Below are 16,971 nucleotides of genomic sequence, written 5' to 3'. Positions count from 1 at the left end.
TATGCCTCTGGACACTGGAGGAGGGATGAACCACGAGGTCCCCAAATACTATGCTTTCTTCTGTGACCTCTTTTCCTTCCCACTCCGCAGGTGTGACTAGACCACTTGGCCATACATAGCTTGGCCTGAATAAAATCTGTGGGCAAATTCCTATTCTAATCACCTTCTTGTCTTAATCCAATAGTTGGACTCTCAGCATCCAATCATGCTTGTCTCCACTCTATCCTCCATACCACTGTCAAAATTATATTCATAGCAAAAATGTCTGCTCAGGAATCTTCAGGGGTTCCCTGTTATGTCTAGGACAGGACTGGGGAACCTGTGACCTTGAGGCCACACGTGGCCCTGAAGGTCCTCAAGTGTGGCCCTCTGACTGAATCCAAACCTCACAGAACAAATCCCTTTAATAAAAGAATTTGTTTTGTAAAACTTAGACTCAGTCCAAATCTAGGGCCTCAACCAAGGTCCTAGAAGGCCACATGTACCCTCAAGGTTGAAGGTCCCCATCCCTGGTCTGGGAGAAAGTACAAACTCTTCGACTTCATCTTTAAAGCTGATCAAAATCTTCTAATCTTCCTTCCTGGACTTGCTGCATATTATTCCTCTTCAGGCCCTCTAACTTCTAATCAAATTGGCCTGCTCATTGTTCCCTGTATGTGGTATCACCTCTCCCTTCTCTGACTTTTTACTGGCTGTTGCTCATGCATGGAATTCAGGCCTTCCTCACTTACATCTCTTAGAATCCCCTGTTGCTTTCAAATGTCAGGCTAGGTTCCATGACTATGGGAAGCCTCTCTGGATCCCCCAGTTATTAATATTCTCCCCTTACTCAAATAATCATGCATATCCTTACCTGTGTCTATGCTATATCCCCCTGGTACAATGTAAGTAACCCTGAGGGCAGAGACCATGCATCTGTAGTGCCTAAAGCTGTGCCTTGAAAAAGACAGATGCTTAATAAAGGCTTACTGGATTGGGGAGCACTGGAAGCTACCAGAGCCATGGGGGTGGGTGGGTAGGCTCCTTACTGCTTCCTTCACTCCAGTGGTCTAGAGTTTCTGTCTCCCCCACCCCTAAGGGCACCTTTCCTCTTGTCTCTTGCTTCAGTTGCAAAAATTCAGTCACATCTCTGCCTGAGGTCACAAGAGGCAGAACTACAGTTTGACCTTGGACTAGTCGCTCACTCTAAATTTGGCATCCTTCCCACCAGTCAGAAAGGAGTCCAGAGGCCTCTCTGCTCTCCCCTTGCATGTGCCCAGAAACACTCCCCACACATTTCCTCTCCTAGTCTTTTGCTTCCTTCAAAGCTCAGTTTTAGCGCCATCTCTTACTTGAGGCCTCGCCTGGTCACTTGTCCTTCTCTGTGAAATGACCTTGTCTATGCTTATGTGGTTAATAGTTGGCTCCTTCATTGAATGTAGGCTTCTTGAGGGGAGGGCCTGTTTCTGTTTTATCTTTGTATTCTTAGTGCCCGGCACAAAGTCTGGTGCACACAGTAGGTGCTTCATAAATGCTGTTGATTGATTGCATGTGTGTTGACTTTTTTTTTTCAAGTTACCAGGGCCTATACTCTTTTGGGGTTCGAATCATTCTCCACTCTTTACTTACATTGGACTTCAGTGATCTAGAATTCCCCCCATGAGGGCACTTCTATCATCGACAAAGATTGCAACTGCTCTGTGACTTAGTGGATGGTCTTTGAGAGTTGCTGTGGCCAAAGCATTCCTCCCTCCCACCGCCATCCCATGCCCAGCCTGAAAATGGACCTCTCTGAACTTAGCTTGGCTGATCTTTAAAAGCAAAGACCATGCAGTCATCATCAAGCCCCCATGTAAAACTTTTCCTGCTTGGTGAAATCTTCTAGTTTGTTCTGTGCTGGTGTGACTTCTAAGAATCCATGGTCATCTTTGCACCTTATCAGATTACAGCTTGAATGGAAGATCATTCCATTGTCCTCAGGAAGCTTGTATTCTACTGGGGAAGACAACATGTACATATAGAAATATAGATCAAATGCTGTATGTGTATAAAAACACAAGGTAATTTGGGAGAGGCTACATGGCACGGAACTGGAAATTTTTGGAGAAGTGGAACAAAAATCAAAGCTACAATTTGGAGATTTTGTAATTCAGAAGTTCTGCTTACTCAGAGCTGTCCCTAGTTGGCCCTTGTCTTCTGTGTCTGGTCTCTAACCTTTTACTGCTTTTATTAAAAATAAGAATTAACTTCGCTGCTCAATGACATCCTCCCACGCATGCTTGTTGGTCCAGGCTTTCAATGTAGTAATGAGAATATTGATTTGGGTACTGTGGGTATTTCCTTCTCTTTTTCTGTAATTGAAGTCATTGAAGCTCTCTGGCCCTCAGTTTTCCTGACTGAAAAGTGAGAAGAAGTTGAACAATTTGGCTTCAAAGGACCCTTCTCTCTCTAAGTGTATGATTCTATGTTCCTAAAGAGACAACATCATTGTCTGGCTTAGTCATTTTTCAGTTGTGTCTGGCTCTTCATGACCCCATTTGGGCCTTTCTTGGCAAAGATACTGCAGTGGCTTGACATTTCCTTCTCCTCTTCATTTTACAGATGAGGAAAATGAGGCAAACAGGATGAAATGACTTGCCCAGGGTCACATAGCTAGTAAGTGTCTGAAGCCAGAGTTGAACTCAGAAAGGTGAGTCCTCCTGACTCCAAGCCCAGTGCTCTATCTACTGTACTTACTAGCTGCCCCATGCACTGATTCTAAAGGCAGAGAATCTGGGTATAAAGTCTGTCTCTGAAGAATCCTACCTTGGACTTTGTGCAAGTCACTTTATATCCATTGGCTTCAGTTTTCTCATCTGTAAAATGAGAGGATTGGACAAGATGGCCTCTGAGATCCCTTCCATCTCCAGGCCTATTAGCCTGTAAATCTCATCTTGACCTTCTCTCTCTTTCTGTAAATCACAGCATCAATTTCAACTTGGTAGGGTCACGAGAATAGGAGCAAAACGAACTGAATCCAACCTATAAATAGAGTTTTTGATTTAGAATCAGAGGATCTGGGTTTGAATCCCAACTCTGACAATGATCATCCATGAACAAGTCAATTAATTGCTCAACCTTTGCTTCCTCATCTGTAAAATGGGGAGTGGGGATGGGAAAACTTGGATTAGAAAATCTCCAAATTGCAGCTCTGATTTTTGTTCCTCTTCTCCAAAAAATTCAGGTTTCATTACATGTACCCTCTCCCCAATTCCTTTGTATTTATTATACATATATTTGATTTATACACATGTGTATACACACGTTTCTACATGTACACACATATACATACACATATACACACATACATGTTGTTTCCCCCAACAGAATGCAAGCTTCCTGAGGGCAAAAACTATTTAATTTCCATCTTTGCATTCTTAGCTCCTGGCACAGTCTCAGCTACAAAGTTGGGGCTTAAAAATTTGTGTTGATTGTTTAATTAACTGGAAAGACAAAGATTCACAAGGTCAAGTCCCTGGCTAGTGATTTTAAAGACACTTTTAAATTTTTTACACATTATAGAAACTTATATGTGGAAAACACAGGTAAATTTGACACCTTGACTTTGGGTATCTCTGATCCCTTCCTCTCTCTTTCTCCCCATAATGAAGCAATCTCTTAGGCTTTCATAGTCTTCCTTTGTAATATTGCTCACATCTGTAACTGTTGCCACTTTGTTTATTAAATTAGCCATTACTCTCACCTGTACTGATGTTTGCTGTTTTATTCTAGAATTCTCTTTTGGATTTCCAGCCCTGCTCACACTCTAGGATTCTTGTTTTGGACCCAATGGTACCTTCCTTTCCCTTTGATCATTGAATTCTACCTATCTTTCTAAGCCCAGTTAAAATCTTAGGCCCTAAAATTGGGACACTAATACACCATTTGTGGAACTATGAATTGATTCAACTGTTTTGGAGAGCAATCGGGAATTATGCTCAAAGAACTATAAAATTGTGTATGCCCTTTGACCCAGCAATACCACTATTAGGTCTGTTTCCCAAGATGATTAGGAAAAAAAGGAAAGGAACCTATATGATCTAAAATATTCATAGCAGCTCTCTTTGTGGTGGCCAAGAAGTGGAAATTGAGGGGATGCCCATCAATCGGGGAATAGTTGAATAAGTTGTGATATATGATTGTGATGGAGTACTGTTGTGCTGTAAACAATGAGGGTTTTAGAAAAACAAGGAAATACTTGTTTGAAATAATGAAGAGTGAAATGAGTAGAACCATGAGAACATTGTACACAGCAACAGCAATGGTGTTGGAAGGGCAAATGTGAATGACTAAGCTATTCTGAGTTAGGTGGATATTCAAATAAACTACAAAGGACCTACCTATGAAGGAAGACAGAATCCATCTCCAGAGAAAGAACTGATATGTGGAACTAAGTATTGTATAGTTTTGCATGTCTATACCTATACCTAAATCTATATCTATATCCATATTCATATCTATATCTATCTGTGTCAAATGTTGGTCTTTTCTAGTGTGGGGTTGGGAGGGAAAGAGGGAAACAGTTTGGAACTCAAATGTAACCCTAAAATAAAATAAATATTAAAAAAATCTCAGCTCCTCCCTTTCTACTTCCTCTTACCATGATCTTCTCTCTCTGAACTCCTATGCTAATTTTTGTTTGCACCATTCACTTTGCAAATTTAATTCATTTTCACCACCACCACCACCACCACCACCACCACCACCACAATATGTGCTGAAATAAGTAAAGTTCCTCCCCTCAAGTAGCTTATAATTTAACAGAGGGAATAAGACATATCCATGAGGTAGAATGTGTGAAGTTCAAGGGAGAGGTCCAAACAAAAATGTTATGAGAACTCTCAAGAAGGGGGAAAATGTTTTCAGCTGGAGGATCTAGGAACGATTTGTGGAGGAGATGGCTATATATTCTAAGCATGTGGTAACTGTTTCATCAAAGGCATGGAGTCAGTAGAAAGCCACCTGAGAATTGGTGTTGAGATACCTAGTTTGGTGGGAACATAGAATTACGTAATAAGAGATCAGGCTGGAAAAGTAGTCTGGGAATGACAAAGCAGAGTCTTGAATGCTAGGAGAGGCATTTGACTTAATTCAGTGGCAGACAATGGAAGCCAGTGAAAACACTCATTTGGCACAATGTATGTTGCCTTGTGTGATTTTTCACATATATGTTCTGACTTCCCCAACCTTTAACTCCATGGGCATTGGAATTGTTTCTAATACTGCATTGTCCCTCTTTTTGTGTCTCTCACTGCAAGTACCAATAGACTTGTGGATTGATTGTATTAGATACTGTTACTTGATGAGGGAAAAGGATGGTGTCCAAGCACACAAAGTACATAATGAAGCCAGTTATTCGGTATATTCTAGGCATGATTTTATATGAGTGACTGGGAGCTTTACCTCACTAAACAGAGTTTACTTTCTGTAGATAAACACAACTGGATGCTTGTCTAGTCTAGGCCAGGGAGGCTTTGGAGATCTTAATCTTACCTTTTCTTCCATGGGTCTCCAATATGTGACTGTGATGAGTGGATACAGTGAAATTCAGCAGCAGCAAGGATTTCCAGAAGAATGATATTTCTGTCATTACCAGTCATTTCCCAATGAATCACTAAATGATGACACAGGAGAAGCCATTGCTTCAGATACTATCCTAGAAAGCTGCTGTTGGCCTTTCTGAGGCATGACAAGACCAGGCATTCGTCTTAGTAACAAAAACTTATTTTTATTTTTATACAGAAAGTCAGGTATTCCAACAAGTTTCTTTACATTTCCTGGACCTTAAAAAAACTTACACACAACATTTTGGACAAGGTACAATGGGAACAGAATGAGAAAGGGAGTCACCTTTTAAAAAGTTAAAAATGTATGTCTCATACTCAGTTCACATTTAGTGATTTACATATTTGTGACGGTTTGTTTTGTCTATGTACAAATGGTACATTGTCACCAACCTATCTTCAGAGCACTCTGAAGTGTAATGTTAAATTACACCAAGTTTTCTTGGCAATTTTTAAAACTTTCCCCACCAAGGTTTGTATGTGACTAGAAAGTGCTTTTTTATTATACAATTTTTACATCACAATTAGGGATGCAGAACTCTACATGTGTTTAATATTTTACATGGAACACAGAAAGCCAAGGCCTTCGGTTTCATTGTAGATAAAGTACAGGGGGTACTCCCCTTTATGTAACAGATGTCTTTTTGGAAAGTTGTGTGTAGGTAGAGACTTTGCAATTGGATATTAGAAATGAATGAGTGGGGTTGGCTATTTAAAGGAAACCAATGGTGTTGAATTCTTCTGTGATGTGAAGAATCACTCTGTAACTTACTGAGTTGGTAAATGATCATGTTTTGTAAATTGAGTTTTCTTAAACTGGGGCACAACAATAATAGATCAGATACCATGATGATAGCAGAACTAAGAAACACTTGGAAAACATACCACTCAGCAAACTTCTCAGCATAGACTTCATTGATAAACAGTAAGAGAAAAGGAGCTTCATTTGTCCCACTTTTCATATCCTACTCTATCTAGGTTTACTTCAATAACAAATGCAATGACTAAATTTAGTATGCTTCACTGGATTATTAAATTACAGTTTGGTTGATTCACTCTCATTTAGAGGCTATGGATGAAAGAGTGCTATATGTATGAGTCTATACTTTTAAGCCCTTATAAAATGCATGGTTAAATCTATGCTGATTATTTCAGCATGTACATTTTAACTTGTGTTTAATTAGATTCCCAGGGAACCAGTTATTTCTTTATTAACATTTTTCTTTATTGTTATTGTTGGGATTGGGTGGCATGTGTATGTGTCTGTGTGTGTATGTGTGTGTGTGTGTGTGTGTGTGTGTGTGTGTGTGTATAAGGGTTTCTAGGAATAGGGGAGGGATAAGAAATTGTTAAAAACAACCACTTAAATGTCCAGTCTTGATACTGGAGGACAGGTAAGGAAATATCCTTCTACCCTCCACAATTCGGGGAGGAGGGGGAGAGAATTAGAGGTGTGGAATGTTGCCTTTTCCATTAGACACAATTGTACTATCGATTGGTTTTGCCTAATTTTTTTTTTGTTGTTAAAAAGGAGGGTTCTATTGGGGTCAAATACTAGAATATGTATAAAAAGGGGCATTGGATATTTAAAGAAAAAAACCTGTTTAGTTTATAACTACTTCTAAATGTGAAACAACCAATAAAAATGCTTGAATGTCTTGAATCCCAACTTAGTAAAACAGAAAGGCAACTTATTCCTAATAAGCTTATTTGACCTTATGTATGTATATTTTCATTGATTCCTAAAGCTATTAAATTAAGCGTACTGTTAGAACCATTTACTACCTTTTAGAAATAGATCTGGTTGGTTAGAATCCTTTAAACAAACAAACAAACAAAGAGGAATGCCAATAGTTTAGGTAAATACAGCATATGAACCTTGGATGTTATGTGGAAAAGAAAATCAGAGAGGTTTTAGATACCTACTTATAAAGTATATTAATTTCCTATGCACATACTAGGAAGAAGTAGAAAAGTATTTAATAGCAGCCTATATATTACATGTGAGCATTCAAGGTGGAAATGTGATTTCTCTACTTTTCAGAGTTCCTTGTTGCTGTTGTCTGAAGACAGAGAGATGTCTAGGTTGTTTGGGAAACTATGCTATTCACCAGTTGTATTTTCTGTCATATACAGCTTGGTAGCGTATATGCCAAAAACACTTTCTCAATATAGTTAAATTTTACAGACAGATTAAACAACACAGACATTGTAAAAAGGTAGAAGCTTTACATATGTTAATAACCAAGTACTTATAACTAATTACACAGTGAAATAAATGAAGGTCAGAGATGTAAAAGTCATGTCTCCTATATGATGAAAACATCCAGATTTATTTAATATGATGCTTCCTTAATAAATGATACTTGATCAGTCTCTTGGCTATTGAGATAGGAATAGTTTAGAACTGACTGCCTCTATAATGTTGAAAGTTTAAAGCTTTTTGTTTTTTTTTCCAGTTTAATTAAAAAAAGACAATTTACAAACCTTTTCAATACATATATATATTTTACATGTTAATCTAGCAACAACTACATTCCCCCGGTTTTTAAAATGTTTCCCGAATGTGACTTCTCATGCACTTCTTCTGAAGATCTTACTCAATGACAATTTCTAGTGAGCTGGTGTTTAATCCATGATTGCATCTCTCTCTCTCTCTCTCTCTCTCTCTCTCTCTCTCTCTCTCTCTCTCTCTCTCTCTCTCCCTCCCTCCTTCCCTCCCATGAATCCCTTCCATGTTTGTTGATCCAGATTTAGAACAAAGTTCTTCACAGTTGGGTGTTCCACACTTGTCCACATTCATCTCTTTCTTCGGTCCTCTCCTAAGCTTCTTTGCGTTTGATGTTGATGTATAAAAGCTGTTACTCGTGTTGTTTTGTGCTCATTCTAGAGAATATTGGCTTAGCAGAACTGGATAAAACAGAGAGGAGAGACAAGTCATTTTCTGCCAGGAAGGATGATTTTTCTTCCTGCATAAGGTATTTACCATACAAAAGTCACCACAGCAAATGGGTTAAAATGCACTGTCTCCCTTATCAAAAAGGAGACAAAAAAAATAGTAAATCCTGGAAAAAAAAGGAGACTGAGAAGTTTTTATGCCCCATTTAGACACTTTGGAGCCAGCTGCCCAAGGAGTCTCATTTGGCCAGGGTCTCAGATTATGGCAAGGCCTGCTCTCCCAGATCTCATTGATATTCCAACCCAAACTGCACATATCTACATGCTCTTTGATCTTGACTAAAATTGGGCACACTTTTGAAAATTTTTAATTTTTTTCAGGTTACAAGCTTTCCATCTCCCTCCCTAAAAGACCAACAAAACTATTATAACAAATATGTATAACCAAACAAATCAAATGCCCATACTGACCACTGGGCATAATTTGATTATGGTATGTTTCCCACTTGGCCATCTTTCCCTTCTGGAGCAGAAGGGTCTTTACCTTTCCCAAGCAAGTATGAAAGTGGGGTCTGGGACTAGGCAACTAGACAAGACCATATGTAATGTGGTCAACCTGTTGATTTAGGCCAGCTTCCCAGACTGTTGTATAATCAAACCAGCCAAGTTAAACACAATCCATCTATGTGGATGGGCAAAAACGGCTTCCTGAGGAGCTGGGAGTAGGAGCGAGAGTGTTGGTCTGGGAGTCAACACACAGGCTCAAGTCTTGCTTATCATCGATAACTCAATGTCTTTGGGCTTTATCTTCCTGCTCTGTGAAATAAAGGCAGTAGACCAGAATGGCAAAAAATATTCAGTGGTTTTTTTTAAGACACTTCATTTCCTGACTCAGGGCATTTTCTCCATCTGTCCCCATATGCATGGAAAGTCTGCCTCCTGGCTTCCTTCAAGTCCCAGCTAAAAAAAATCCTACCTTCTAAAGCAGGGGTGGGGAACCTCCTACCTCGAGGTCACAAATCAAGTTGTTCTGGGAAGTATGGATTCAGTCAAAGGGCTGCATATGAGGACCTGGAAGGCCATATGTGGCCTCCAGGCTACAGGTTCCCCACCCCTGTTCTAAGTGAAGCCTTTCCTAATCCCCTTTAATTCTGGTGCCTTCCCTCTGTTGATTATTTCCAACTTATCCTGTATGTACAGTTTGTTTGTACATAGTTGTTTACATTTGTCTTCTTTAGACTGGAGCTCCTGGAGAGCAGAGACTGTCCTCTGTCTTTCTTTGTGTTTTCAGCACTTAGCACAGTGTTGGGCACATGGTGGGTACTTCCTAAGTGTGGATTGACTGACTAATTAGTCCCAGTGTTTGCAGCTGTGGAGTCCCAATGATCAGATAAAACACTCTCATTTCCCAGACTCTAATGGGTGCTCAGCCTTTGGCCTCTCAACTCTGTTTTCTCGTGTCTCCCATCTGCTGGAGTCACAGTCAGGATCATGGATTTAGAGCAGAAAGAGCCCAGTCATCACTTAGAACAAGGTTTCTTAATTCTGTTTGTGTCTCAGACCCTTTTGTTGGACTGGGGAAGCTTATGGATCCTGTCTCAGAAACCAATTACGTTGAGATAAGATACACACACACATATAAGTATGTATATATGTGTGTGCACACATATTTGTGTATATGTGTATGTGTTTATGTATGTGTGTACACACATATATATGTATATACACATGAAAAATTCATCAACCCCAGGTTATGAACCAACCCTCTAATTTTACATATGAGGAACTTAGACTCAGAGAGATCAAATGATTTACTCAAAGTTATATTGGTAAAAAGTAAAATTTGAACCCAGGTTCTCTGACTTCAAATCCATTGCTCCTCTCCACTCCCCTTCTTCCCCACTCTTCCCCTTTGCTTTCTGTTTCCAGTATTGCAGTATGCCTGTTGACTGTGTTTCATTTTTTTTCCACTTTTAAATTTTTTTTATTAATTTGTTTGTTTACTTTTAGTTTACAAGATTCAATTCCACAATTCCTTGAGTTTCACATTCTGTCCCCCTCTCTTCCCTGCCCCCCCATGGCAGCATACAGTCAAGTATAGGATCTGTAAATACTTTCACATTAGACATTATTGACTGTGTTTTCGATGTCTTACAGCCCAGGTTTTTAACTGGCTCCTCCAGGCATATGGGAAACCCTGCTTGCAATCAGATATAGCATAAGCAAATAAACAAACAAAGGAATGAATGAATGAATGAATGAAAAGCCTTTTTAAGGTGATGCTCCTTCTACAGCAGCCTCCCTCACCCTTCTCCCTCTCTGTTGGGCTGAAGAAGGCTCTGGAATTGTTTTCTTACAAGTGTGTTTTTTCATCACTGGGCCCTCTGAAGCAGAGTAAACTCTGAGGAAACAATGGGAACCCTGTCTGGTCCTAATCATTTCCCTACTTCAGAATTGGATGATGCTTTCTGAATGGGCGGCTAGGGAAGTGCTGGGGAAATTGAGTCTCATTTATCCTATTTGTCTGCCAGCTGTTTTACAAATACACAGAAAAAAAAATCACACACGCTCTGATTTTAATGAACTTCTCTCAGTCAGATTGTTCACAACTAGTCTAACTGCTCCCTGAACCAAGTAAAGATAATTGGAATGTGATGATGTCATAATGATGATTAGACTCTAATGGTTTTCTCAAATTGCTTCATGTGGGCAGAACCCCTCCGAGAGAATGCCTTCTCATGCTAAGGAGTACAAGATCCTGAACAACCACTGGGTTTTCTTCTACTGTGCTGGTGCAGCCTTGAACAAAAGAGGGTCTAGCCTTCCCTCCTCCCTGCTCCCCAAGCTCAAGTTGCACAGAATTCCAAGCTTGGTTTGTATGAGCAGTCCTAGAGTACTCTGCCTCAGAGACAGCATACAGAGTACTCTGCATGCCTTGAAGCATTGTTTCAACGCTGGCTATTATTGTTGTTACTATTATTATCTTAAAAAGTCTTACCCAAGGTCACAGAATGATTATGGTTATGTCTGATTAACCCACAGTGCACCACACTTACAAAGGAGATCTCTGGGAAGGGATTTGGGGAGAAAACAAGCAAACAAACCAAAGAGCAATACAGGAAAGAAAACAAATGATTATACTTCAGGAATTTAGATGACGAGTTTAATGTGAAAAAAGAGAAAGTTCATCTTTCCTTTTTTTTTTAAGCATTTTAAAATGCATTTACAACTGACCATATAGGAAAAACCCAAAACTTATTCTTGTTATTGGTTGATGTCCAGGAATATAGAACCTAATCTTTTTTTTTCTTTTCTTTTCTAGGAATGTTTCTTGTAATTGTTAATGGTTGCATACATGTAGGAAAATTATTCATGAAAACTATCTGTGTAGCTCTTGGAGTATACAGGAATAAGTAAAATAGTCTATTCAGCCACTTTGTGGCCTGCTGTAATTACATAGCTGGTCTGAGGACACTGGGTCACACTCTGGAAGAAAACAGGGAGGTCTCTGGTTTGAATTAACCCTAGAAACCAAGTAAGCATTTGGTTTATGAATCTTCTTGAGAAGATTCCCCAGGGGTGGGGAACCTGTGGCCTTGAGACCACATGTGGCCCCCTAGGTACTCAAGTGCTACCCTTTGTCTTGGGATTCAGTGAAAGGGCAGCAGCTGAGGACATAGAGGACCATGTGTGGACTTGAGGCCGCAGGTTCCCCACCCCTAGCACTCTTTTTTTTTTTCAGGTTAGAAAACCTTTCTGTAGGTTAGAGATTAAGGAAGATGCCACTCCTTTGGAAAGGGCTGCTGGGCCACATCCCAACAGCCCTCTCCAAAGGAAGGGCAGCTGTCTTTGTCATAATAATACCTTACCTTTGGTTAGCACTCTGCAGTTCCTTTCATGTTCCTCAAGTGGTAGCTCCTGACCCATGAGGCAGGTCCCCAGTTAACAGATGTCCAGGTTGGAGGCAACATCTTTTCCTCCCCCCAACTTTGGCAGAGGTGCAGTGCTGGTAGACAAGTAATTGAGGGCAGCTAGGTAGCACAGTAGATAGTGATGGGCATGGAGCCTGGGAGACTCATCCTCCTGAATTCAAATCTGACCTCAGACACCTACTAGCGGTGTGACCTTGGGTAAGTCATTTAACCCTGTTTGCCTCAGTTTTCCCAATTATAAACTGAGCTGGAGAAGGAAATGGCAACTCACTCTAGTGTCTTTGACAAGAAAACTCCAAATGGGGTCACAAAGGGTTGGCCATGACTGAAAGACGACTGAACAACAACAGCAACGATGGACCGGTAATCAATAAGACCCGTGTTTGAGTATACTCAAATACCCGTATTGAGTATACTCAGATACTTACCGGCTGTGTGACTCTTGCCAAGTCAGTTAAGGTCTCTGAGCCAGTTTCCTCACCATTTTTTGGTTTTTGTTTTCTTGCTGGAGAGCTACATACATGCTTTAGTTACATATCCACTGTCTTCACAATAACAACAGCAATGCTTAATTTAGTATCTTCCTTCAGGCAAGTCAATAAACTTGAATAATTTGAAGGTGTGCCTTTATTGCTTAAAATATAGCAAACCCTAAAAGAACAAGTTTATTTTGTGTTTGTTGTGTATGAATTTAACACTTAAGCCCATGGGCATTGGAGATCTGATTTAGTCTGAGACAGCATCTCTCTGTCAGTATGTGCAAAGAGTGAATCTGTTTGGGAAATTGAAATTTTTTTACTAGTACACTGGGAAGTTGGGGGTTAAATCACTCCCAAATCCATTTTAAGGTTGAAGACTCCAAAGGAGAGAAAAATGAAAGTTCCAGATAACTTAAACTAAATAAAACCTGGTAAAAAGAGCAAAAGAAGGATGTTTTGAAATTTTGCATTCTGACTTAGCTATTCTCAGCAATCAACGCTCCAAGACAACTCTGAAGGACTTAAGATGAAAAATGCTACCCATCCCCAGAGCAAAAACTGATGGCGTCTGAATACATAGTGAAGCATACTTTAAAAAAAAAAAGAAAAGAAATTTTGCATTCCCATTGGGGGGAGGGGATAATGCAAGTTGACAGGTCACCCCCCCCATTCTGATTGTCCCCTCTTTCTCTCATTTTAACAAAATGTCACTTGTTGAAAGAACATCGGTAGTAGCTATTGGCCTTTTATGAGGGTGGATCTTGGTCCTGGCTCCCTGATCTTGTAGTGGGGGATGATGGTGGGGGCCAGCACTCAGGCAGAGCAAGAATTGATCACTGGAAGTGGGAACACTTTAGCACTGCTCAACAGTTGAACTAATACCCAGTTCCACTCTGTTTTTGTTAAAAAATAGTTCAGTTTCATTGCCCAATAGGAGGGGGTGGTAATCACAACCAGTGGGTTTTTACCCTCTTCCAAAAATCCTGTCTGAGTCATAGATCTAAAACTGGGAGGAACCTCAGAGATCATCTTACTCAACTCCTCATTTTTACATGAGGAAACCAAGGCTCACAGAAGTTATAGTATTTACCCAAGATCACATAGTAAGTAGGTAAAAGAGGGGGGATCTGAACCATGTCTTCTGATTTTAGAAAGTGTATTTCATTTTTCATTGATGCTATTGACCCATCAAGTATGGGGAGCCAGACATAAGCCAACTGCCATCTGCCTTCCCACAGGCTGAAGCTTTCATAGCAATGTAGTCCCAGAGAAACATGGTCACCTTTATCTGGCTTCATCTCTGCATGCAAACCCAGCTGTATTACTGCCCAGCAGGAAGACTCTGGGTCATGTGGATTGTTTCATCTGCGCGCCTAGCTCTATGTTCTTCCTAGGGAAGCCAAAACTGAGGTGCCCACCCAAATGCAATGTGACATTTCTCCAAATCAACCTAAGGTCATTTAGTATTTTGGCGGCCTTGTAGCCAGCATGATGTCTGTTGTCATGTGAAAATATGTGAAGTCTGTAAGGGCCAAGAACTCCATGAGCAAAGCCATGGATAGACCTGCTATGGCCTCTGCTTTTACCACAATGGCCATGGGTGGAAGTCACCTGGATTTGAATACAGATTTTGCCCCAGTTCCAAGGTCAAGATACCTTCTGGATGTGGTAGACAGAAGCAAACAAATGATAGACTTTCTGTCCTCTACCAATTCCACCCCCCCCCCCCCAGACTACTCAGATCCTCCTCCTCCTCTTCCTCTGAAATAACCATTGGCATTATGGCTTGCCCTCCCACTGTTAATCTACTTATGGGCTATAGTGCACTCATACTTTTAGAACACATGGCTCACTATCCTAAAAATTAAGGTTCATCTCTTCAAGGCTTCTGTAGCACCAATTCCCATTACCATTACAGCTTCCTGTCCTATAACATAGTCCTACTAAATACTTTCACCATAAAATCAAAAAATTCCGCCATTGTTATACTGTTACATCTTCTATTTTTTTGAGAACTGGGTCATTCCACAGAGTTCTGTTAAATGACCATCAGCTACTCCTCTGCTCAGAATATTCCCTTTCATACAAACTGTAGTTTCTATCTCTGGTTCTTCTTGACCTCCCTCCCTTGCATTCTACTCCCCAAACTGCTCTAGGTAGCTAAAGGCTACCTAGGAAGATCTCTAAGCCATGGCCACATATAAAATGAACTGTTGACAAATGCTGGACTCTCTTGGAGCAGGTGACCAGGGAGGAGATTCTTCCCAGATCTTTGCTGATCACCCCACATGGGAACTGAATGTTCAATCCATCGAACTCAGGTCTTGAGCCCTGTGGCATTCTGATTTCACCTCTTCTTCCCTATTACTTTGCAACCATTTCATCTTTTACCAGTCACTATGCTGGGCATAACTGTACTACGAGCCATTCAGCCTCTCAAATTCCTGATGACCAGGAAAAAGAAGTACACATCCAAGGGTGTCTATAGCAACTAGGTGTCATAGTAGAGTGTTGGACTAGGAGTCAGGAAGACCCAAGTTCAAATCTTCCTTCGGTTGTCCCTCAGCTTAAATTTCATAATCTATAAAATGGAACAGCTACCTCACAGAACTGTTGTGAGAATCAAATGAGATATACATGCTTTGCAAAACTTAAAGTACTATCTAAACCTTCAGCCTGGAGAGGTTCCCTACCCCTGGAATGCTATGATGATAATGTCTTAAACTCTTGGGTTTACTGGGAGATAGTTGCCTAGGAAGGTTATGGCACATAATAGGCTCTTAATAAATGTTTATTGATTGATTGGCTGATGGTCTAGAACAAAGTTATCAAACTTGGCATCTACAGGCTACTTCTGTAAAACATCCAAATGTCTCCAGATCAGAGTAGAATATAATTGGAAGCTAGTTAGCAAAATAAATAAAAATACAATTCTATATAGATAATGTTAAGTTGTGATTTGCTAAATCAATCTCACAGGGATCCCTTTCTATTTGAATGTGACAGCGTTGACCTAGAGGTCTAAACCTAAAACCAGGAACTGTCATGCGTCTGAATTAGTGAGAGCATTTCATCACTAGTTCTCTATAAAACCAAATCCTCAGAGCCTGGGAAGGTATCCTAGGAGGTGAGGGAGGGAGGCTGACTGGTTTCCATTCTAGTATCTCTTTACGATACAACGTAAGTTTAAAAGGAGCGGGAAAACATAGGTCGATAAACACAGCTACTTGGCTTCATTAGGAATTTCCTTAATGATGACAATTTGTCCTAATAATGATCAGGCATTCCTATTAATTTCACAGATCCATCAGATGGGAAGGGAGAAATGCAGAGCTTCTCTCCCACCTCTCCCCCTTTCAGTTTTCAGTCTTTTGGCTCCATGAGACACAGACAGCATTTTACAGGGTTCGTGACAATGTCTATGTGAGAGCTTTGGGGTTGTCACTCTGTAAAACATTTTGTTCTCTTCAAAACTTTGGCTAACATTTCCCATACAATGTGGATGGCTGTGCAGCTCAAAAGAGGCAATTTAATAGATGTCACATCCTCCCAGGTCTGTGCAGAGCAGAACCTGTATAAATAAGTCATTCACCGCATTGAATCTTTGTTCAGGCGGGTTTGCCCTTGTAGCAGGTCATGTGCTTCTGGCTTGCTGGTGTTTCATGTTGGAAGGGTTTTCTGCAAATCCTTTTGGAAGCTGTCACTTGAATCACAGTTAATGAGAGCAGCATTTGCAAGGACTGCATTGTCCAAACTACCTAAATGCTATGTCGTTGAATTTTCTTTCTATTTACAGACTTTGAAAGGTCTCCTGTGGGCCCCACACTCGAGTGAATGTTGATTGTTCTTAGCTGACCTATTCAATTAGGGTGCAGAGCCCCGGTGATTAGTGTAGCTGGGATGCCATCGCTGCGTGGGGGATTGTAAAACGTTTCTATGTGAGCGGGTAGACTTTTTATTTTTATATTTTAGAGCAGAATCACTTGCTGGATCTTTGTTATGATAATGAATGGTAGAAGAATTCCCAGGCTGCATCTTCCCAGGGCCCAAGGATCCATGCTCAGAGTTATCGGTCATTCT

At 40.4% G+C, this 16,971-nt stretch overlaps 1 protein-coding gene across 2 annotated transcripts in view; it reads right to left on the bottom strand.

Moving 5' to 3' along the window:
* Positions 1-7,524: 7,524 nt before the first annotated feature.
* Positions 7,525-16,971, bottom strand: part of LOC138176054 (LHFPL tetraspan subfamily member 3 protein) — a 735,200-nt gene continuing 725,753 nt past the window's right edge. The window contains exon 3 of one of the 2 annotated variants that reach the window (XM_069106798.1): positions 7,525-8,492. In XM_069106798.1, coding sequence (XP_068962899.1) covers positions 8,464-8,492 — 29 coding nt within the window. In that variant the 3' untranslated portion in view covers positions 7,525-8,463. The remainder of the gene's footprint in view (positions 8,493-16,971) is intronic. The other variant, XM_069106799.1, reaches the window with a different exon arrangement.

The sequence above is a fragment of the Petaurus breviceps genome, unplaced genomic scaffold (genome assembly GCF_028583685.1).
Source record: "Petaurus breviceps papuanus isolate PSGF00001 unplaced genomic scaffold, PetGlider_PUasm1.0 80, whole genome shotgun sequence".
In the NCBI taxonomy this organism is placed as follows: Eukaryota; Metazoa; Chordata; class Mammalia; order Diprotodontia; family Petauridae; genus Petaurus; species Petaurus breviceps.
The sequence above is the reverse complement of the archived record's forward strand: the minus strand, read 5'-3'. Positions and strand labels throughout refer to the sequence as shown.